The 22939-nt window shown below is 44.5% G+C and overlaps 1 protein-coding gene across 1 annotated transcript in view; it reads right to left on the reverse strand.

Moving 5' to 3' along the window:
- MYH13 (myosin heavy chain 13) overlaps positions 1 to 22939 on the reverse strand; it is a 60711-nt gene that overhangs the window by 19927 nt on the left and 17845 nt on the right. Inside the window, exons 11-23 of the mRNA XM_008050754.1 lie at positions 21965 to 22103; positions 19134 to 19252; positions 18249 to 18398; positions 17960 to 18130; positions 16702 to 17011; positions 14240 to 14313; positions 14062 to 14149; positions 9029 to 9146; positions 7788 to 7911; positions 6635 to 6771; positions 4506 to 4761; positions 2357 to 2599; positions 440 to 616 (exon numbers count right to left, since the gene is read on the reverse strand). Coding sequence (XP_008048945.1) covers positions 440 to 616; positions 2357 to 2599; positions 4506 to 4761; positions 6635 to 6771; positions 7788 to 7911; positions 9029 to 9146; positions 14062 to 14149; positions 14240 to 14313; positions 16702 to 17011; positions 17960 to 18130; positions 18249 to 18398; positions 19134 to 19252; positions 21965 to 22103 — 2106 coding nt within the window. The remainder of the gene's footprint in view (positions 1 to 439; positions 617 to 2356; positions 2600 to 4505; positions 4762 to 6634; positions 6772 to 7787; positions 7912 to 9028; positions 9147 to 14061; positions 14150 to 14239; positions 14314 to 16701; positions 17012 to 17959; positions 18131 to 18248; positions 18399 to 19133; positions 19253 to 21964; positions 22104 to 22939) is intronic.

The following is a 22939-nucleotide window of genomic DNA, read 5'->3' on the forward strand; positions in this document are numbered from 1 at the left end:
CTGGAACTACAGGCGTGCACTACCATGCCCGGCTAATTTTTTGATTTATTGTAGAGATGAGGTCTAGCCTGCCCAGGCGGGTCTCAAACCCGCAGGCTCAGGCAATCCACTCACCTCAGCCTCCCAAAGGCGCTGGATTACAGGTTGAGCCACTGAGCCCGGCTTAATGAACATTTTCTACATGCTGAGTTTCTCATGAAAACCCTTTGAGGGAGAGTTTCTCATGCCCCTATTTCACAAGGTAGAAATGAGCTTTGTGAGGTTAAGCGACTGACTCAGTAGCCCAGACTCATTCAGGGTCAGGGTGGGGCTGAGGTCTGAACTCTGGGATTCTGACTCCAGTCTGTACGCTTAAGCCCTACGTCCCAGTTTGACCCTCTCCTGCCTGTGCTTCCACAAGTAATCAATGCTAAAAGGCATAGTAGTAAAATATTCTCACATCATCTGTTTGCTGTTCAAGCTTGACATTTATTTTGATCAGACCATTGACTTTATCTTCTTCAGCCTGAAGATCATCCAATGTTTGCTGATGGGCTTCCTGGAGAGATTTCTTTTCTTTGGTCAACTTGGAAATGTTTTCTTCAAGTGCTGTCATTTCTTCAGAAAGATTTTTTACCTAAAGAAATACCAACACCAGTTTAATATGGAAACAATTAAACCAGAAGCTTCCAACCACAAAAGCTATTGCTTCTTTTCCTTTGTTTGTTTTTTTTTTAAATTTCTTGTTGACTACTACTTTTTTACCTCCTGGAATTGAGCCTGTCGGTCTGCAATGCTGGCTTCTCATTCCCACCTGACAGCAGTTGGCTGAGGCTGAGTCATGGCTGCCATCAGTGGACAGGGCAAGAACTCTCCAGTTTGCCACAGTCCTCACCCCTCTTTAGTGTCTCTTCCCATCGCTCCCAAATATCTATCCAACACTGACTCTGAGTGTCAACTGCTGTTGTCATCTTAGACTCAGCAGTCCTCATCCCTTACCCTACCTCATAGGCAATCATTATGATAGGAATCATGTCATGTGTTTTCCATATTTTTAAGTGTGTTGTGTGGATGTGACTTATGTCTACATAAATGCCATCATGTTGTGTAGTTCATTTGTTAAAAACATTTTCCCACCACTCAGTGGTAGGTATTTACTATTCATCTTTGCTGCCCTGCGTGCAGAAGCCTGTTGCTACTAATGGCGGCTGTGTAGGTGTGTACCTGCCACATTTCACCTCTCCATCCCCCCAGTGGTGGACCCTGGTACTGCCTTCAGCTCTCTCACACAAGCAATGCGGCTACATCCTGGTGCATGTCCCTGTAAGAACTTATGGCCGGGCTTGGTGGCTCAGCCTGTAATCCAAACACTTTGAGAGGCCAAGGTGAGTGGATTGCCTGAGCCCACGGGTTCGAGACCAGCTCCGGCCACTTAGCGAGGCTTCGTCTCTACAATAAATAAAAAATTAGCCGAGTGTGGGAGCGTGTGCCTGCAGTTCTGGCTACTTGGAAGGCTGAGGCAGAAGGATCGCTGGAGCCCAACAGGTAGAGGCTGGGGTGGCCATGAGCGTGCCACTACACTCCAGCCTGGGAGACAGAGACTCCGACTCAAAAAAAAAAAAAAAAAAGCTTATGGTAGAATTCCATGGTCTATACCTCCCAGGAGCAGAATGGTTGGGTCCTAGGGTATCTGGATTTTGTTTTGTTTTGTTTTGTCACTCTGTCACCCAGGCAGGCAGGAGTGTAGTGGCTCGATCATAGTTCACTGCAGCTTTGCCCTCCTGAGCTCAGATGATTCTTCCACCTCAGCCTCCTGAGTAGTTGGGAACACAAGAATGTGATACCACGCCTCAAGTGATCCTCCCACCTCGGCCTCCCAAAGTGCTGGGATTACAGGCATGAGCCACTGTGTCCGGCCTGGATTCATCATTTGACTAAGTAACTCAAAATGACTTTTCCGAAGTCTTCATTAGTTTAAACCCTGCCTGATCCCCCTGCCCATCAATCCTTGGTTCTCCTGCCCGTCAATCCTTGGTATAATTGTTTTCTGCCTCCTTCGTGATTTTCCTGACCCTTGTAGGCATTTTTATTTGCTATCCCTGTGCTAGGTGCTATGAGACACAAAGATAAATTTGAAATGGTCCTTCCTCTTGAAGAAATGCTAGAAGTTTGTGGTCCAATCGGGGAGAACTGAGAAGAACCAGTGGGATGGAGAACGAGGCCAAGGACTGAACTTGTTAGAATCTTAATCGCCCCCACCTTGCTTCCTGCCTCTCACTTCCAGACAGTGTTGGGTTGATGAGACTCCTGTCCAACCTTTCTCTTTACGGAAGGATGGTGAGGACTGGCCAGGAGCCTGGGGACCCCTTGAGTCTACCTTGTTCTCTGTGGCATGCTTCTCCTTTTCAACTTTTGTCAGGGTCAGCTCCAGGTCGTCAATATCTCTTTTGAGAGAGGAGCATTTATCTTCCAGATTCCTCTTCTTGGCAACCAGTTCGGAATTCATTTCTTCCTCTTCTTCCAATCTCTCAGTGAGTTCCTTGACTTTTGCTTCTAGTAGGATCTTGCTTTTAATGAGTCCTTCACACCGTTCCTCGGCATCCATCAGATTTTCTGTTTCCTGAAAGAACCGGTTCATTGTAAGTTTTGATCAGTCTCTTAGAGACTTTTCCTAGGAGGAAAAGCCCTTACCCTTTAAAAGCCCTTCCTCTAGACCTAAGCTGAGTAATGGGTAATGCACACAAACATGCATACACACGCGCATGAATACTTACATACCACTCATGTACTCTTTTTTTTTTTTAAACCACCAAGGACATCATCATTTAATGGAAATTCACTCAAAGCAATTTCAAACAAAGGAGTTCATGAAGCTGTCAGTTCACTTTTTTTTTCCAGATGAAACATGGTTTATTAGGTTACAAATAAAAGGATTGGGGCTAACATGGGGAGGCCTGTGAAAATAGATATTATTTTGGATTCTCAACCACATATAGTTATTGAGATCATTTTTAATTTCATGGTCCAAGAATCCCCTTTTTCTTTTTTGTACAATTTCTCATTTTAAAGATGTGGAATGTGATTCAGGGTTAGGTATACAAATGTTCACTATGTAGGTACCCTTGCTGATGAGGTGTGCCCCACCCCGGGCAGTTTCCCACTACTGCCAACGCTGCTTCCCTCCCCTGGAGGTTTCCAACTACTGCAAATCCCTTTCTCATAGTATTATGATAATTGTTCAAGGTCCGCTTATGAGTGAGAACATATGGTTCAATGTTCTTTGTTGTAAGTTCACTCTAAAGAATGAAACTTTAGAAATTCACCAAATTTGGACATCCAGCCATCTCACTCTTCCTGCTTCCACCAGTTGAAAAATGACTACTTTTTGCTACCCTAAGCTCACTACCTTTTAACTTTCGACAGAAAAGTCCTGCTTGTATCTCCCTAGTTGTGCCTCCTTGAGCTATAGAACAGAAAATTAAAAACACACAAGAATCCATGATTGAATGCATACATGATGTCCCAGAAGACTCTGTGGTGAGTCTCTTGGACAGGCCAAGATTTGCTAATTCTGGTCTTGAATGAAGTTCCTATTTTAAGAACTGAACACACATGGCAGGGTAGTGGAAGGAAAGAGGTTGGTAGGAATATGTGCTAGTGCTTATTGGACATCTATAAACATGAGCTATGTGCTAGACATTTTACATGCATTAGTCGCTCTGATTCTTCAACAACCATATGAGGCCAGAACTTTGACCATGCCCATTTTACAGATCAGAAATCTGAGGCACAAAGAGAATAAGTAACTTGTCCATAGTCACACAGCCATCAAGTGGAGGATCTGGGATATTAAGTCCAGTTATCTGGTTCCAAAACTTGTTCTCTTGCCCACTATGCCTGGAAAAATGCATCTAAGAAATGCATCGAAGAACTGGGAAAGTGACAGAGGGAGCAGAAAACGCTTTTCATGTAATCCAAAAGGTAAAAGTATTGGGGGGTTTCTTAAAAAGGGACAATTACAAATGTCTTAATTGTGAAATCAGTCAATTACATGGTTTCATTTTCCCTACTTCTCTGATAACAATGCATATTTTAAAGCGTTTTAAAGTATACTCATATTATTGTAAATCATATATAAAAACTTTTCTTTCAACTTTGAATTGGGTTATTTAATTTTAGAAATTTCTTTTTATAGAAATGCTTTTTAAAAGGCATGATGTACGCCTGACAGCTCTTTATTATGACACACATTCCTCATACCCACAGCAAAATAACGTCTAACTCCGCTATGGAAGACGGAAACCATGGAGAGCACAGATCTACTTTGCAGACATATTTTCAGAGGCACCGCTTTGGCTAAGCCGGGGCCAGTCCTTCTTTTACGCGGAGTGGTGCTGCCATACTCCAAATGACCACTGGGTGGCATCACTGTCTCTTGAATAGACACCCGTTGGGGCCTCTACGTTTCTCCCTCTTTTCTGTCCTCCAGAATCTGTGTTTTGCCTTCTCAGGCGGAAGGTACTTACAGACTGAACCTGCAACTGGAGGTCATTCTTTTCCTGCAGCAGGGAGACCATTTTCTCCTCCAGCTCCTTCCGGCGAACCTCGGATCTGGCTAGTTCTTCCTTGGTTCGCTCAAAGTCTTCCTTCATGGTGGCCATCTCCTTCTCAGCCTCTGCGCTCTTCAGCAAGGGCTTGATTTTGAAGAACAGGTTCATCCAAGGCCAGTGCTTGACGTTCATAAAAGAGCGGATGTTGTACTGGATGCAAAAGATGGAGTCCCTGTACACCCGTTAGGACACAGCTTAAGAACCACAGCAAAGCTGATCTCTGTGCCCCCACCTGTCCCCCATGGGTCCCAGGACCTAGCTAACTAGGAAGGAGGTGCAGCCAAGCCTTGCAGATCCTATGGATCCAGAGTCAGTCTGCAAATGAGGGGTGGAGGAAACAGCCCGTGCAAAGGTCAGGGGGTAAGAGAGGGTGTGGGGCCTTCTGTGGATCTCCTGGTCGCCTGGTGGCCCCTCTGCTACCCTACTGAAAACACTAATGGCCAATGCGATGAGCATCTGTCATTCATATTTTATTGAGTCTTTCTCCCTCATTTGATATGTTAATCGACCTCACCTTTTTGAAACTCTCTCTGCCTTTAATTTCTTGGTAAAACGTTTTCCCCGTTTCATTGTATTTTGCCACGTGGGCTCCCCGTTCCTGCTAAAGTGATAGAGGAAACCCAGAACCTGTCTTTGGTTATCTCCCAGTCGCTTGCCCTTGTAGGGCTGATCTAATTTCCTAATTTTGACTGCTGCCCACATTCCAGCGTCACCCACACGATCTCCCCGCTTTTACCCTCCACAGCTTCATATTTACATAGATCACAGGTTCCTGAAAACGCACTTATCTTTCCCTTCTTGGATGTTTTTCATTTCCCTGCTGGTTTTCATTTGCTTCACCAAGCCAGATGCCTGGGAGTTATTCCTGCCTAACACAATGGCGGACCATGATGGCACTGGCAATGTCGGAGCTACCCAGGGGACCGAGGAAGAAGGGGGAACAGGCTTCCACCCAAAGTCCCTTGTCCCTGCAATCCCCATGCATAACCAGTCATCAGTGCTGCTGTCCCTTGCCTTGAATTATGGAGGGAACAAGACTGAAACATTCCTCAATCCATGTCCTCCTCTTTCACCCATTGACTATGTCCTAATTCAGGTCCTTGTCATCTCTTATTTGAACTTCTGCCACAGTGTGGTCTTGCCCTCTCTTGTCCCTTATAATCACTCTCTTCTTAGCTGCCAGAGTGACCCGACCCCATCCCTCATCTCCTCACACACCTTCCATTGTTCCTCATCAAGTTTAGGGTGCAGTCTGGGCTCCTGAACGTGACACGCATGGAGACCTCTGCCACCGGCTTCTTGCCCTGTGCTCCAATAACAGTGACCTGCTTGGTGGGCTCCCTCCCGGCCCATCCTGTCTCAGGTCATGCAAAGCTTCCTTCAGAACATGCTTTCAGCTGTGCACAGTGGCTCACTCCCTGTAATCCCAGCACTTTGTGAGGCTGAGGCGAGAGGATTGCCTGAGCCTAGAGGTTTGAGATCAGCCTGGGCAGCCTGGAGAGACCTTGTCTCTACAATATATCTAAAAATTACTGGGTGTGCTGGCATGTGCCCGTGGTTCCAGCTATTTGGATGGCTGAGGTGGAAAGGTTCGCCTGAGCCCAGCAGGTCATGGCTGCAGTAGCCATGAGCGTGCCATTACACTCCAGCCTGGGTGACAGAGTGAGACCTTGACTCAAAAACAAACAAAAAAAGAATGTGCTTTCTTCTTGCTGAACCCTTCGTGCCACTCCATTTCCCCAATCCCCCAACCAGGGTGAGGGCTTTTCCTTACCAACCCCCCATTCCCTTGAGTATAACTCTAACATGGCACTTGTCACAGGTGTTAACACCAGCCATGCACGTGTCTGCTTCCCACTGCTCTGTGACTCCCTGAGGGCAGAGATCATTTCTCTCTCCCCAGTACCATGCAGAGTACGCAGTGCAGGACTGCTGCTCAGTAGATGTTGGCTGAACAGTGAATGAAAGAATGAACAAGTGCGTGACTAAAAGCAGGAAGCAACAGCAGGGAGGACAGGATGAGGTAGAGGCAGAGCCTGCATCACCTTCTCTCCATCATCTTCTTGAACTCCACTCGCATCAGGTACCCCCTGCACAAGGCTTGTGTGCAGGTCATCAGCGTCACCAGCTTCTCATCTCTCATCTCCTCCAAAAGCCCCAGGAGCCCAGCTTTGAAAAACACCTGCGTGAAAAGAGAGATGAGCCCTGCTTTGTCCTCAGCAGGGGTTCAACCCGGCCCTGGAGGGTGTGTTTCTGCCCACTCTCAACTCTCACCCTCAGAGCGTTGGGTGGGAACCCACAGCCATCTGGCTTCCAAAAACTCACTTCTCAGTGGCTCTGGTCTCAGTAGTGGCCCTCTCTGGGCAGTGAGGTGGCCCATTCTAAAGTTGGCTCCAGGCCCCACCAAGCCACGTGGACAGAGCTCACGTACAGGAAGCAAAGAGGAGTCCGAAAGTAACCGCAGAGCGCAATTGTGCCCTGATGAGGGCAGATTCACAGATGTGTCTGCCTTCCCCTCCTCTTCTCTCTGGCCATCTGAGAAGGCTGGTCCCACTCTCGGGCCCCCATCACCCACTGCCCCCGTGACTTTCCAGGGAAACAGGGCACCCTCTGGGGCTCTTCCTTGGCTGGGACCTCAGCCTGCCCCTTTCTGGGAAGGAGAGCTGTAGAGTCAGGCCAGGACTTGAAGCCGACCTTTGCCACTCGCTACCCATGCGACCTGGAGCAAGTTTCTTGCCCTCCCAAGAACCCGCTGCTGTGAGTGCCAGCCCATCACCATCACGCTCACCTCACTGGTGAGTGTGCGAAGTCATTGAAACATGCAGAAGTCTTCTCACTGGGTGATACGCTCAATAACTGGAAGCTAATTTATTGGCTGTAGTCATTCTCCCCAAGGCCTCACTGTCCCTGGAGTCCTTTTCATGTTCTCCTCACCTTTTGGCTCTTTTTTGCCTCCAGGACACTAGTGTTCCCCACTGGTGCTCTGTGGTGAGGCTTCTAATTGAAGCTTCCAGCCACTTACAAAGCAACAAGGAGATAAAGCTGTCCATACCCGGATACACAGCTCCCTTTACCTGGGCTACTGGGCAGGATGGTTAGATTGACGAGAAGAGGGAAGAGATCCCCCTCGCTCTGATCAGCTAACAAGTAGCCCAGGGCTGTGGTCACTGAGGGAGTCCCAGCTTCACCAGTTCTCACCTTGGTGTGGCCGAATTTGTACTGTTCCCGGTCCACATTGATGGAGCTCAGGAGCTTCTCAGAAGCATTTTTGCTGTCAATGAACTGCCCTTCCGGGATGGCACTGGCATTGAGGATCCGGTACCTGAGAAGAGAGGACAAAATTTCCTGAATAGATTAACCCCCCACAAAGGCTCTGTACCTGAGATCAGGCCTTCTAGAACCTTCTCCTGCTCCAGCCTTAGAAGGGAGTAGAATTTTGTACATCTGATTAATCTAGGAGAGGGGGATATCTGGGGTTTGATTCTAGGCAGGGGGGCTATGACAGGGTGGGGGAGAGAGACATGAAAGAAGAAAGAAAGGTAAGGCTGGGCGTGGTGGCTCACACCTATAATCCCAGCACTTTGGGAGGCTGAGGTGAGAGAATTGCTTGCACCCAGGAGTTCGAGACCAGCTGGGCAACATAGTGAGAGCCTGTCTCTACAAAAAATAAAAATGACAAAAGGAAGCTCAGCCACATGCATGGCTGGAATTTTGCTTTCAGAGGAAATGGTTCTTTTTTTTTTAACTTTTAACTTTTTTATTTTAAAGATGTGGGGTACAATTCAGGGTTAGGTATACAAATGCTCAGTATGCAGTTACCCTTGTTGATGAAGTGTGCCCCCACCCCCTGCAGTTTCCCTCAATTGCCAGGAAATGGTTCTTATCTGACTTAAAAGAGCCTTGAAATCAACTGTGACTTGCAGACCTCAGTCCTACTACTTGTGGAGGGGCCTCTCCTCTCCTCCACCCTGGACAAGGCCTGGACTTGTGGGTCCAGGGTGGAGCTAGGAAGAGAAAGTTGGTCTAGAGCTGTGGGCTCCAACTGGGGGCAATTGGGCAATGTCTGGAGATAGTGTTGATTGTCACAGCTTGGGCTAGAGAGGGATGTGGTTTGTTACCAGCCTCTCTCAGTAGAGGTCAGGGATACTGCTAAAATCCTACAATTTTAGGACAACCTCCACGATAAAGGATAATGTAGCCCCAAATGCCCATAGTGCAGAGATTGAGCCCTCCTGGCCTAGAGTCACAGTCAGGCTAGAGGGTTGGAGCCTTGGAACCACTCCCGGCTGGCCCAACACTCACTTTGGGCATGGGTTCAACCCTCCAGCAAAAGATGAAGCCCATGGAAACCCTGGGAGGCTCGTGAGCTCTCCAAACACCCAGACCAAGGAGTGTCTTTGGGGAATGCACAAGGTGCCCTCCAAGGAGAGGTGGCCTACCGCTGCTTGAAGTCAGCATAGAGGATCCGGCTGGGGAATCCTTTCCTGCAAATCCGGATGCCCTCGAGGACCCCGTTACAGCGCAGCTGGTGCATGACCAAGTAGTGGTCCATCACACCTGGGGAGAGAACATTCCGGAGGTGTGCCTGAAGTGTTCTCACCACTTGTCCTTGAGGGTCTGAGGCCATGGAGGCACACCAGTGCACCCAGACTTGAGAGGGAAGATTAGTGCCAGCTTTGGGGTGAAGGATGAGCCTGCCTGCATGTCCCACAATAGAAAGAGTCCCATCCCCTTGGGGAGATGCTAGCATCCCATACCCATGGGAATAAAAGCCAAAATATTGCTCTTTTCCCTGTCCAAAGCCCTTGATTCTGTAGCAGGCTTGAAGGGAGGGAAGAATGAGTGTGGTGTGCCCTTGCTTCCCTTGAGATAACCTGAAATGCCTTCCTACCTCTACTCAAGGGCGAGAATGTAAAACCCGCAGGTTGTACCTTTAGTAAGAGAAGAAAAACCAGAGAAGGGAAGACTGTGGGAAAGGATGGAGAGGACTGAAGATAGGGTAACAGTCACCTGCTCTGGGGTGGAAGGGGAGGAGGCAGAGAGGCAAGACCCCCTGGGGAGATAACATGGGCATTCTTGGTAACTGGCCTGGGTCAGGCATAAATCAAACTGAGGAGAAAATTTTGTCTCGGGGCTGTGTGATGGGTTATAGGAGAGAGACTATGGTGACCTGATGGCTTTTCCTCGTGGACTTCCTAAGTTGCTGGGAAGAGGTGGGCTAAGGTTGGCTTTGACTTAACCTTATGGAAATTTCTAGAATGCTCACAAGCTTCCCTGGTTGCTGTGAGGAAAGATTGGTATACAATTAGACACTTCCCAAGGCTTTGCTAGAGCTGCACTGTCAGATACAACAGTGACCAGCCATATGTGACAGTGACCAGCCACATGTGACTTTAAATTTATTAAAATTAAAAATTCACTTTCTAATTTGCACCAGTCACATTTCATGTAATCAGTGGCTGCCCTACTGGGAAATGCAGACATAGGACATTTCCATTACTCCCAAAAGTTCCACCAGGCAGTGATCCTCTAGAGAAAAAGGGATTAAGACCGAAAAGAAAATGTATTAGAAATTCAGAGTGTCTCAGTGTGGAGAGAACCCTAGAATCATCTAGTTTAACTCCCTTTATTTCTCAGATGATGATTCTGAGTGGCTCAGATCCCAGCTACAGTGTTTACACTAGCTGTGTGAACTTGGGACTTTCTCTGCCTCAATTTTTCAAATTTATAAAACAAAGATGATAATACAGGTTGGACATCCCTGATTTGAAAGCCTGAAACATTTTGAGAGCCAACATGACTCCACAAGTGGAAAATTCCATGTTTGACCTGATGTGACAGGTTGCCGTCAAAACTTTGTTTCATGTACAAAATTATTAGAAAAATTATATAAAATTACTTCTAGGCTATGTGGATAAAGTGTATGTGAAACATAAATAAATTTCATGTTTAGACTTGTGTCTCATCCCCAAGATATCTCTTTATGTATATGCAAATATTCCAAAATACTACCTCCCCTCAAAAAAAAAAAAAAAAATCCAAAATTGGAAGCAGTTTTAGTCCCAAGCATTTTGGATAAGGGATATTCAACTTGTGGTATCTACTTCATAAGGCTGTTGTGAGGATTGAGTGAGCTAAAATGAATAAAGAGATTAAAATAGCCCCAAGGCTCATTAAACACTTGATATCTGTTGTTTGGTGTGACAAGTGTGGTAAAAGACATAGCCGTGGCCTCCATCTCCTCAAGAGCTGGGAGCAGGGAGGAAAGACATAATTATAAGACAATCACATCTTTTAGAGTCAGAAGAAAATGTAAAGACCGTCATTGTACAATGGGGAGTCAGGAGCTGCCACTCTGCCTGTCAAGCTGTGCACTCTGTTGGGTGTTGTGTTGACTCAGAGCTGTAGACCTTTCTTCTTCAACTCCCACAGAGGCGTCTTATGAGAGGGCAAGGCCTGGAGGGACACAGGTCCAGAGAAGCCAAGGGCTTTGCAAGGTGGTAGCAAGTGGAGTTGGGACTCTCCCTCTTTCCAGGGCCCCTTCACATGTGCGCACTCAGAATTCTGATCTGGGTTCTCTTAAGACTTGTTCTACATTTTTCCTTGCAACGAAGTCTGAGGTGTTCTCTGGCAAGTCCATGAAAAGGGTCCTCCTTTGTTTTAGTTTTTTTTAATAAGCTCTTTTTTTTTTTTTTGAGTCAGAGTCTCACTCTGTTGTCCAGGTTGGAGGGCAGTGGCACACTCATGGCCACTGTAGCCTCGACCTGCAGGGCTGAGGTGATCCTTCCACCTCAGCCTTCCAAGTAGCTGGAACTACAGGCATGTGCCACCATGTCTGGCTAAATTTTTTTTGATTTATTGTAGAGATGAGGTCTTGCCTAGTTGCCCAGGCTGGTCTCAAACCTGTGGACTCAGGTAATCCTCTCACCTTGGCCTCCCAAATTGCTGGGATTATAGGCGTGAGTCAACGCACCTGGCCCTTCTGCTCTAGTTTAGTTTTTATTTTTTTGTTTTAGTCAGAGTCTCACTCTGTTGTCCAGACTGGAAGCAATGGCACACTCACAGACACTGCAACCTTGACCTGCTGGGCTCAGATGATCTTTCTACCTCAGCCTTCCAAGTAGGAACCACAGGCGCATATCACCATGCCCTGCTAATTTTTTGACTTATTGTAGAGACAAAGTCTGGCTAAGTTGCCCAGGCTAGTCTCGAATTCCTGGACTCAGGCAATCCTCTTGCCTTGACCTCTCAAAGTGCTGGGATTACAGGCTTGAGCCACCACACCTGGTTCCTCCTTTGTTTTTGTACCAATGTGCAAAAATTCTAAAAAGTTTCCTGAACTACTGCCTCATCCATCTCATGTTACAGCCATGGAAGGATTTTTCCTCCTTATCCCCCTTATCATTTCTATCCCACTCCTTTCTCCAGTCATCTCGGCCTTCATGGGCACTTGTACTTATGTTTTTAAAAAAAAATATCCTGCTACTAAGTTGAGTTGAATGAGTTAATTTTTAAAAGTGAGTAGCAGCTGGGCTCGGTGGCTCAGCCTGTAATCCCGCGCCTTTGGGAGGCTGAGGTGAGTGGACTGCCTGAGCCTGCGGGTTCGAGACCCGCTTGGGCAGCGAGACCTCATCTTTACAATAAATAAAAAAAAATCAGCTGGGCGTGGTAGCGCATGCCTGTAATTCTGGCTACTTGGAAGGCTGAGGCGGAAGGATCGCCGGAGTCCAGTGGGTCGAGGCTGCGGTGGCCGGGAGCGGCCACTGCACTCCAGTCTGGGCGACAGAGTGAGACTCCAACTCAAAAAAAAAAAAAAAAAAGTGAGTAGCCAGCTAGGTGTGGTGGCGTGTGTCTGTAGTTCTAGCTACTTGGAAGGCTGAGGTGGAAGGATTGGCTAAACCCAGCAGGTCGAGGCTGCAGTGGATGTGAGTGTGCCACTGCACTCCAGTCTGGGAGACAAAAGTGAGACTCCAACTAAAAAAAAAAAAGTGGGTAGCCACTTTATAAATAAGTAAATCATATATAAAAATGCCATTCTAATACTCATTTTATAGACAAGAACATTAAGGTAGAAAGAGCTCAAGTGCTCGGTTTAGGGTCTCATGGGGAGTAACAGCTAAGAGCTGGGGTTTCTTTCCTTGACAGTTGGTACCTCTGTTTGCTCACAATGTCTCAGAGGCAGGATGTCCAGCCATGAGGGGCAGACCTGTGTTTGACATAGACAACTCAGCTGGTGAGTGAGCTACCCCATAGCCATAACTCCACGTGACAATGTGTTTTCCTCTTTGTGACAAATGACATTGAAGACCAGCTACACTCCAAGAATATTTGTGAATCAGTTAAAGGTCTACTCTACTGCGTGGTGTTCTGTATGGCCTTTGGTTCTCAGTTTTCTTATCTGTGAGATGGAGATCTTTACATATATCTTGCAGAAAACTATTACAAGGATTAGATAGTATAGTAAAGTGACTGGCATACAGTATGGGCTCATTGATACTGTTTTTATTATGGGATATCTAAGTTGATTTTTTTTCTGAGTAGGAGCCTCACTCTGTCTCCCAGCCTGGAGTGCAGTGGCATGCTCACGGCCACTGCTGCCTTGACCTGCTGAGCTCAGGTGATCCTTCTACTTTAGCCTTCTAAGTAGCTAGAACCACAGGTGTGTGCCACCACACCTGGCTAATTTTTTTTTTTTGATATATTGTAGAGACGAGGTCTCACCATGTTGCCCAGGATGGTCTCAGACTCATGAGCTCAGGCAATCCTCTTGCCTCAGGCTCCCAAAGTGTTGGGATTACAGGCATGAGTCACTGCACCTGGCTCTAAAATGATTATTTGCCAAATGTAGTGGTTCTTAACTTTGGGGGTAAAGGGGGCCAGCAGAGGCCCTTAAGATCTTATGAAAGCTATGAGTCAGATGTTCCTGTACACACACACACACACACACACACACACACACACACACACACACACATAATATTTTGGATACAATTTCATAGTAGGGGTGCCAGATAAAAACAAGATGCCTGGTTGAATTTGAATTTCAGATAGACAATGAATACTTTTTTAGTGTAAGTATATGCCAAATATTGCATAAGTCATACTTATACTAATACATTTTTTTTGTTTGCCTGAAGTTGAAATTTAACATGGCATCTGGTATTTTTTATTGTTATGAATACATAATAGTTGTACATATTTATAAGGTCCATGTGATATTTTGATCCAAGCATACAATGTACAATGGTCATATCTGAATAATTGGGATATGCCTCAAACATCGATCACTTCTTTGTGTTGGGAACAGCTGGTGTTTTTCCTTGCTTAATCTGGGAACCCTATTTCATAGACTACTTTGAGAGGTGATAAAGACAATGACCTTTTCCAAACACACACCACCTACAGAATGTTGTGATCATCTCAGGGTGTCCTGTTCTGCTGGAATAATTGGCAAGATCAGATTGGTACTCACCAGGAGTCTTCGTCTCATTGGGAATCAGACACCGTACAAAGTGAGGGTGGGTGCTCCTTAAGTTAGTCATCAATTTGTTTAAATTTTCCTGGGACATAAACCAAAACAAGCACATTTAGCAAATATCATCTCACTGGGCAGCAAAACAACTGAACTTGAAAGCTGCCAGAATACGAACCCTGAACACGGCCGACACGGTCTGGAAAGAGGATCCCTTTTTCTTCCCACCCTTCTTACTTCCACCGGAGTCACCTGGAGACAGACACAGAAGGGCATGTCAGATGCAGGCCAGAGGACACAGTGGTGGTCTTCTTAAATCACTTCTTCCAAGCCCTGAAGTGGGAGTTATGGCTTCCTTTAGAGGAAGACCTGGGGTTTAGTTTGTTTTTAACATGCTTCCAAACTACCCAGATTTGGGAATACGTAGCTTTACCACTGTGGGGGATGGAGTAGTGGGAGGCATTTAACTGGGAGTACAATCTAGACTCTCAGAATGAAAGGAGAGTCCTTTCTTTTAGAAATCAGACCTGAAATCAAACTGAGTAACAGGCAAGATTGAGATTTTCCTCTTCATGACTGTAGTTTCTTTCATGAGTTTACCTCTTTTTATTCTTGAATCTCTGCTTATCTCTTAATGAGGAAGCAAATGAAAGTAATAGAACTGGATTTTCTAAAGCATGTTCTATAAGTTGATTTTTTTTTCTTCCCTAAAAGAAACAACCCAATTTGCCATCTTTATTTGGAGACAATAATATTTGGTCTGCTTTTTCTGAAAGACTCAATTTAATTTTTTCTTACAATTAAAAAAATATTTTCAGTGCCCTTAGGGGGGTACAGATGGTTTCTGGTTACGTGAATGCACTGTATAATGGTGAAGAAGTCTGGGTGTTAAGTGTACCCACTACCCTCACCTATGCACATTGTACCTGATAGGTGATTTTTTTTCATCCCTCACTCCCTTTCTCCCTTCCCCGTCTGAGTCTCCAATGTCCGTTATATCTGAATGGCTTAATTTTAGATTTAGCCTTCAGGATATTTAATCAAGATTTAGCCTTGGGGAAAATGTCTCACTTTCCTCCATATCCCTTTCACTTCACCCTTCTTGTCCCCAGGGTCTAGCAGGAATGCACATCTGGGTTGGAGTAGGGGAGGTAGGAGAGCCACTTCCTCAGATCCACATCTACATAGGGTCTTGTGTTAGAGTGTTGGCACGACCTCTAAGTGAAGTCATGCAATGGCTTAGTCACTTAGTCAGTGACAGCCTGGTCAGATGTAAAGAAAATGATTTTTATCATTCAAGTTTATACTTGTGCCCATTGATTACATTCCTTTGCATAGAGTACGCTAGACATTAATTTTTAAAAATGATCTAATCATCAAATGAATGATTGTATTTCACATCTTTTCAACCTAACAGCATTAGTTTTAAAAATTTATTCATTAAAATAGCAAATAATTTAAAAACTATTTTAGCAACTATTTAAAAAATATGTATACTGGTAACCTTAGAAAGTGATATTGGCTTGTGTAATCACTTTGGAAAAGAGTTCAGCAGTTACTCAAACAGTTAAACATAGTTATCATGTGACCCAGCAATTCCACTCCTATGTACCATGTATACACAAGATAATTGCCAACATATGTCCACATAGAAACTTGTGAGCAAATGTTCATAGCAGCATGGTTCACTATAGCCAAAAGTACATCAACTGATAAATGGACAGACAAAATGTGGTATAATCATACGATGAGCTATTCTTTGTCTATAGACAAAGCTATTCTTTGCCTATATGCTACAATATAGACAAACCTTGAAAACATTAGCCTGAGTGAAAGAAGCCAGACACAAAAGACCATGTAGTGCATAATTCAAATTACATGCAATGTCCAGAGTAGGCAAATTTATAGAGACAGAAAGTAGATGAGTAGTTGTCAGAGGTTAGGGATAGGAATGGGGAGTGTCTGCTCATGGGTTACAGGGTTGATAAAAAAGTTCTTGGCTGGGCATGGTGGCTCATGTCCATAATCCCAGCACTATGGTAGACCCGAGGTGAGAGGATTGCCTGAGACCATGGGTGTGAGACCAACCTGGGAAACTTGGCGGGACTTCGTCTCTACAATAAATCAAAAAATTAGTCAGGTATGGTGGCACCTGCCTGTAATTCCAGCTACTTGGAAGACTGAGGTGGAAGGATCACCTGAGCTCGGCACGTCGAAGTTGTGGTGGCCATGAGCATGCCACTGCACTCCAATCTGAGCGACAGAGTATGATTCCAAGACCCCAACTCAAAAAAAAAAAAAAAAGGTCTCAAATCCAATAATGGTGATGGTTGCCCAACCTTGTGTATATCCTAAAAACCAGCACATTTTTAAAAGGGTGAATTTTATTATATGTGAGTCATATTTCAATACAAAACTGTTAAACAATGTGATACTGGCTATCTGGGTCACATAAAACTCAATCTCTTAAGAAAGAGGAGGGCTAGGAACAGGAGGAAGAAAAATGGAGATCAGAGACAGATGACTAAATCAAGCTCAACCTGAAGCTTGTGTTTGACTACTGGTTTTTCATGAGCAGCTCTGGGTTAGGACTAATTACACATAGGTTTCCACAGAGGGAAAAAAATGATAGAATTGTACCTGCTTCTGCACCAGCATAGTTGGAAAAAAGGAAGGAGAGCAGCTTCAGTGAAGACTTCTGGTACAGCCCAACCACAGTCTCATTCAGGGGGTCCTTGTTCTTGTCAAGCCAGCCAGCAATGTTGTAGTCCACGGTGCCAGCATAGTGCACTAATGAGAAGTGGGCCTCAGCCTTGCCTTTGGTAGGCTTAGGCTTCTGGAAGTTGTTGGACTTTCCAAGGTGCTGGTCATAGAGCTTGTTCTTGAAGGAGGTGTCTGTTGCCTTGGGGAACATGCACTCCTCTTCCAGGATGGAGAAGATGCCCATAGGCTGGAAAGAGGATAACAGGGATCATGCCTCCACATTTAGTGGTACATATCCATGGCTCCGTGTTCTTGAGAAGCCAAAAGAAACTTCTTTAGTGCTCTTTCTCTGGTACAAGGAACTGTGAAACGTAAGCTTTGTGAGAGCAAGGCTCTTAGTCTGTTTGGGGGATGACCGACCAGTGCTGGACATAGACTATATGCTTAATTAATATTTGTTAAACACAAGAACATAGAATAGAATTATATGTGTATAAATATAGCTCACCTTTAGCAAGATTTACAAAAAAGTAAAGTTACAGATACGACCATAAAATAATATGAGTAATATGCCAAACAATGATGTCTGAATTTCTCATGGTCACCTTAGGAAGATATACTCATTCCAACATGAGCAGTGCTCAAAACATTATAGATATTTCTTTTAAAAAGTTAATTAACTTTTGTTGTCTTAGTAACATTGCTCCAAGAACCCACTGCTCTATGGTTCCTCCTCCTCAGGTCTTTGGGCAAGTCAAATTGCACAACATTGTGCACATCCTAAAAACTGCTAAATTTTTTAAAGGGTGAATTTTATATCAATAGAAAACTATTAAACAATGAGATGCTGGCTATCTGGGCCATTGAGTGATCCTGTTTACCTCCATGGAACTCTTTTAAGAAAGAGGAGGAATAGAAGCAGAAGTAAGAAATTTTATAGTCCTCATTTGGGCTCTACTCATATTCTTGGGCATAACCCTTGGATTTTAACCACGCATGCACCTCTTTAGGTGTCAGAACAGATTTGGGGCACTCACCCTCTCTGCACAAGGGGATTCAGCTATCTGTCTAAAGGCTCACAGCCTGGGAGCATGGGATTAGGGGTATCAATCTATTAACTGAGAAGAGTCAGAGCAACATAGCAAGAGGGTCCCAACCAAGGAGGCATGATCCCTGGGAAGTAGTATTTCTCTACCTTCTCAATGAGCTCAATGCAGGCGGCCAGGTCCATCCCGAAGTCGATGAACTCCCACTCGATGCCTTCCTTCTTGTACTCTTCCTGTTCCAGCACGAACATGTGGTGGTTGAAAAACTGTTGCAGTTTCTCGTTGGTAAAGTTGATGCACAGCTGTTCCAGGCTGTTGAACTGGGTGTTTCAAATACCAAAGAGTTTGAGTGGGTTTGGAAAAAACACTGGGGATTCAACAAAACAGACAAAAAGTAGAAGGGTCTTTTTCAGTCAGTTGTTTACCCAAACAACTCACATCAAAGATCTCAAAGCCAGCAATGTCCAAGACCCCGATGAAGTACTGCCTGGGCTGCTTGGTGTCCAGTTGCTGGTTGATGCGGGTGACCATCCACAGGAACATCTTTTCATAGATGGCTTTGGCCAGCGCACCCACTGAGTTGGTCACCTTGAAGGATCACCCATTCAACCCTCAAATTAGTGTTTTTGTGGTTGCATTAAGTTGAAACATACACAATTGACATCTTGAAGGTAAAAAGCACTTGGATTTTGGCAGTTTCATATAATTCAACATAATATTAAGTATTTCTTGAGGTGTTTGCCAGCTTATGATGTTCCCTTTTCTCTGAGAACTATCCTGGTTACAAAGATGGTTTTCTAACAACCGTGGTTATAACACATGACTCCAGCCCCTGGCCACACTTAATTAGACCAGAGGCAGACACTTGATCTAGGTTGAATTCATTGAGTGTCTCTCTTAAAAATTTGGAATTGGGATCAAAAGTCAATGCTTTCAGTCTCAGAGTGAGGTTGGAAACTTGGAGACATAAACTTGGGAGCCATGGGATGGTCATGGACAGGAGAGGTGGAGGAAGCTTATCTGTCTAGAAAGGACACAACAGGGGAGAAAGATGACAGCTCATGAGACCCAGAGAAGGAGCTGGCGGGAGACTGCCTGGCTGTTGAGGGCTCTGCACTTTCTGGTTCCAGACCCTCATGGTATTTAATGGGCACTCTTTGATTTGAATTCCCTGAGTTGCCTCTGAGGTCTGAAAATGAATTCCCTCTTAACGCTAAAGCCAGTTTCGCATACATTTCTGATACCTGCAACTGACAGAACTTTAGGATGATGAATAAGATAGCAAAATACCCCAGTCAGCTGGATTCAGATAATCTCCATTACCTGTTGGACATTTTGCCCTTTAGTGACATATTCGTTCCCAACCTTCACCCTTGGACAGCATAGGCCCTTCAGCATTTCTGCAGAATTTAGACCCATCAAGTATCCGGCTTTGTCAGCCACTGAAGGAAGAGAATAAATGGCATCATGCAAAAACAGTAGCTGCTGAAGAATCCAGTCAGGCCCCGACTCCTCCCAGAAGTGTTTTCTGTAACTTTTAATGTTTCCATGTTCTGCTACCTGTGCTAGGCCTAGACTTGTCCAGTGAAGCTTCAGTCCCATAATCCAGGAGACTGTGGGTCTCAAAAATTCCAATTTGCTTCCTAGATGCAACCTTTACCAATGATAAACTTCTTGGTTGATCTTGACCTACTGATATTCTGAATTGATAACAAATAAATTAATTCCATAGTAAAACTGGAGTCTGATATTACATTAAGCTGGTATATGAGTAAAGGAGGCACCATTTGAACAATTGGCTGTATACAGTAGGCACCTTCCTAATTTAAGCAAAGTGTCATGCTAATAGCTGAGAGAGAAGTACAAAACTTTGACCCTGCCTTCAAGTGTGTGAATATCTTCAAACGCAGTTGAATGCTGTCAATTTCTTATAGTTCATGGGCTACATTGTCTCATATATTTCAGTGGACATTCATTGTCTTTGAGAAAAACCTGGGGGCCTACAATGAACTTGTTGAGAAGGTAGAGAAATGCTATTTCTTGGGGAAAGCCCCTCCTTGGCTGACAGCCTCACCTCATTGTTGGTTGGGGAGACAAGTTAATAAAAATCCAAGGCAGTATTTGTTAAGTACTTAATCAGAGGCCAAACACATGCCTTGTTTTGCTCAAACTATCTCTTCTCTCTGCTTTGCCCACTTGGGTGGATGGCACCGTTATTCTTCTACTAGTCATTTAAACTTGGAAGCATAGGGTGACTATATCCTTCTCTTATCCCTTACATGTATGTGTTCAGACAGGTGCCAGGTGCAGCTCATTTCACCCTCAAAATGGCTGGTCTTTCCATGGCTTCCAGCGGTTGTATAATAGCATAGTGGCAAAGTGCCTGGACTCTAGAGTCAGACTGCCTAGGTTCATATTTTTGTTTTGCTTCTTCATACCTCAGTTTTGTCATCTGTCAAATGGGGGACAGTGACAGTATACCAAGTGCATAGTGAGCACTCAGCAGATATTAACTCAGATTGGTGTCATCATTGATATCATTGGAGCACAGGCCCTAAGCAGAGGCCTTGACCTTTTGTTTCTCAACACACAGATCTTAGGACTGGAAGAGGGTCTGGAACTCCTCTGTAAGCTATATCAATATAAGTCCACCCTTGCTTAGGTGGTTGATGCATTTTTTTCTTCAAGATCCCCACTCTTGATGAACTTAGATGTTGACCAATTGACTTCAGATGTTCACATGTATTTCATGGTTACTTGGACAGGAGCTTCTGTGGCCTACCACATACATTCTAAACCACTCATCTTGACACTTATCATTGGCCTTCCCAAACTGATGCCAAAATCATAACTTTAAAATTCTCATCACTTACAAACCCACTGTACATATCCTATTCAATAGCCAAACTGGATAACTCTTTGTTACTTGGTCCCCATCACATTCTTTCCTCTATTCCCTTGCTCATGACAGTTCTTCTGCCTAGACTGATCTCTTATTCACATCTTTTGGAATCCTATTCATCTTTCAAAATCCAAGTGAGTTCCCCTTCCTCTAGGAAGCCTTCCCTGATTATCCCAGTCAGAAGTGTTTGTTGCATGAACTCTGAGTCTCTCTTCATTTAGTTGGTGTATATCAACTGTAATGGGTAGGGTTCTAAGATGGCCCCAAGATTTGAGACCTCTGGTGCACATGTCTTGTACAATCTCCTTTACTTGAGTGTGGGCAGAACCTGTGAATATGATGGGATCTCACTCTCATGATGAGGTTTCCAATTAGCTGACTCTGAGTAAATAAGAAGGGAGATTATCCCAGGGAGGCCTAACCTAATTAGGTGAGCTTTTCTGGGACACTGATAAGGTCATGTAGATTTTCCTGGCTTTTACTTTGTGGCTACCATTCCTTTGCTTTACACACTGTGGGGATGTAACCAAAAGGTAGAATGATCAGGGATGACCCGTGTTGCTAAGCTTTTATTCGGGGAACTTGTGAGATGCATTGTGAGAGGTAAGAATTCCAGTGAGTAGGACATGTGGGGGTGAGTCCTGTTGCTGTTCAGTCCTTCCTGCTGCCCTCTGCTCTATTTCCAGGCCTCTTAGGAATGAGGGAGAGGGTGATGGTGGGATCAGCCAGGTGAGAGTTACAGGAAGAAAGATTTGTTCACCAGTTCTTGGTTCAGGGTCGAATTCAATAGATGTTAGGAGTGCAAGTGATAGGAGGAAGAAAACCTGCCCCAAAATTTTAACAAAGGCTTTGTTACAGGCCTGAATGATTAGGACTATATTATGAACATAGTCCTAAGATAGGCATGGATAAAGTGAAGTTAATTTACCAATATAGTCTCACACAATAGTCCACCTTAAAGAGACAACATTTCATATACCAATAGGTGGCAAAATATAATGGAGTGGAGGGTGATTATTCATTTACAAGAATGAGAATTTTTGTTTTTCAAGACTCCATTACTCTAGGAGTCCTTGGGTGGGTGAATGGCCTTTCCTAGTGCTTGTACAATAAGCTTCAGGCAACCCAATTTGGGTTATACAATTTTGGAAGAGGAGCTCTGGAGGTAAATGCAGTTTATCCCATGTGGACTAGTCCACATATGAACACAGATGGAGAGTCGAATCTCATTCTCCTTCCTAGATGTGGTTACCTTCGGTGCCATCTGGCTCTGCCTGTTCCTCTCGCTGCTTCTGCTTGAACTTCATGTTCCCATAATGCATCACAGCTCCTGTCAGCTTGTAGATCCCAACTTTTTCCTCTGAGCTGAAACCCAGGATGTCAATGGCATTCTGAGAGGAGACAAAAAAAAAGGACAGACATTACTCAGGGATGTAAAAAATGGACTCAGCAATTGATATGCAGCTTTTTCCTGGCAAAGACCTTACCTCTTCTTTATATAGCACATGAGACAGCATTTGCCCAAATAAGTGGGTGGCAGGTGGGGTGTGGTAAGTTATGGGTTAAAAGCCATTTATTTAGGATATTTGTGTGAATGAGTGGAAATTATGAGAATAAAATGTGAATTACCTGTTTTCTTTCATCAAATAAGAACTGATCATAATCTTTTCCCATTGTACACAGATCAGGGGGCTGTTTTCTGGTTGAGGTTATTGGGGACCATTGGTTGATACTAGGAGAAGAAAATGTCATGGCAAATGACTGAGAGATAGTGCCCAACAGCTTGCAAGTTTGACATTGTAATCCAGGAATTCTAGTGTTGTTCAGAATCAAGACAATAGACGTTATAGAATAATAGATCTAGAAGGGATGATTTTCAAAGATGGTACCATCATTTTCAAATGAGAAAGGGGCAAACTTTTGCAGAGCCCTTTCTATGTGCTAAGCACCATCCATATGTTATCTCATTAAGTCCCCACAAGAACACTGTAAGTGTTCTGGGTGAAGAATTGAGGTTCTATGAGAGTAACTTGCCCCAAATCATCTACCAAGGATATGTGATTAAGACAGGAGCTATGACCAGGCCATGTTTTCTGACTTTGGCCCCTCCCCTGCCTTGGGGAGGTGAATCTCCTCTTTCTTTCTCTCTAATTCACTTTCTAAATAAACTATACTTTCTAATCTAAAAACAAACAAATAAACAAACAAGATAGGAGCTAGGACTAGG

This window comes from Carlito syrichta, unplaced genomic scaffold, assembly GCF_000164805.1.
Source record: "Carlito syrichta isolate Samal-C Ts95f unplaced genomic scaffold, Tarsius_syrichta-2.0.1 Scaffold153648, whole genome shotgun sequence".
Classification (NCBI taxonomy): Eukaryota; Metazoa; Chordata; class Mammalia; order Primates; family Tarsiidae; genus Carlito; species Carlito syrichta.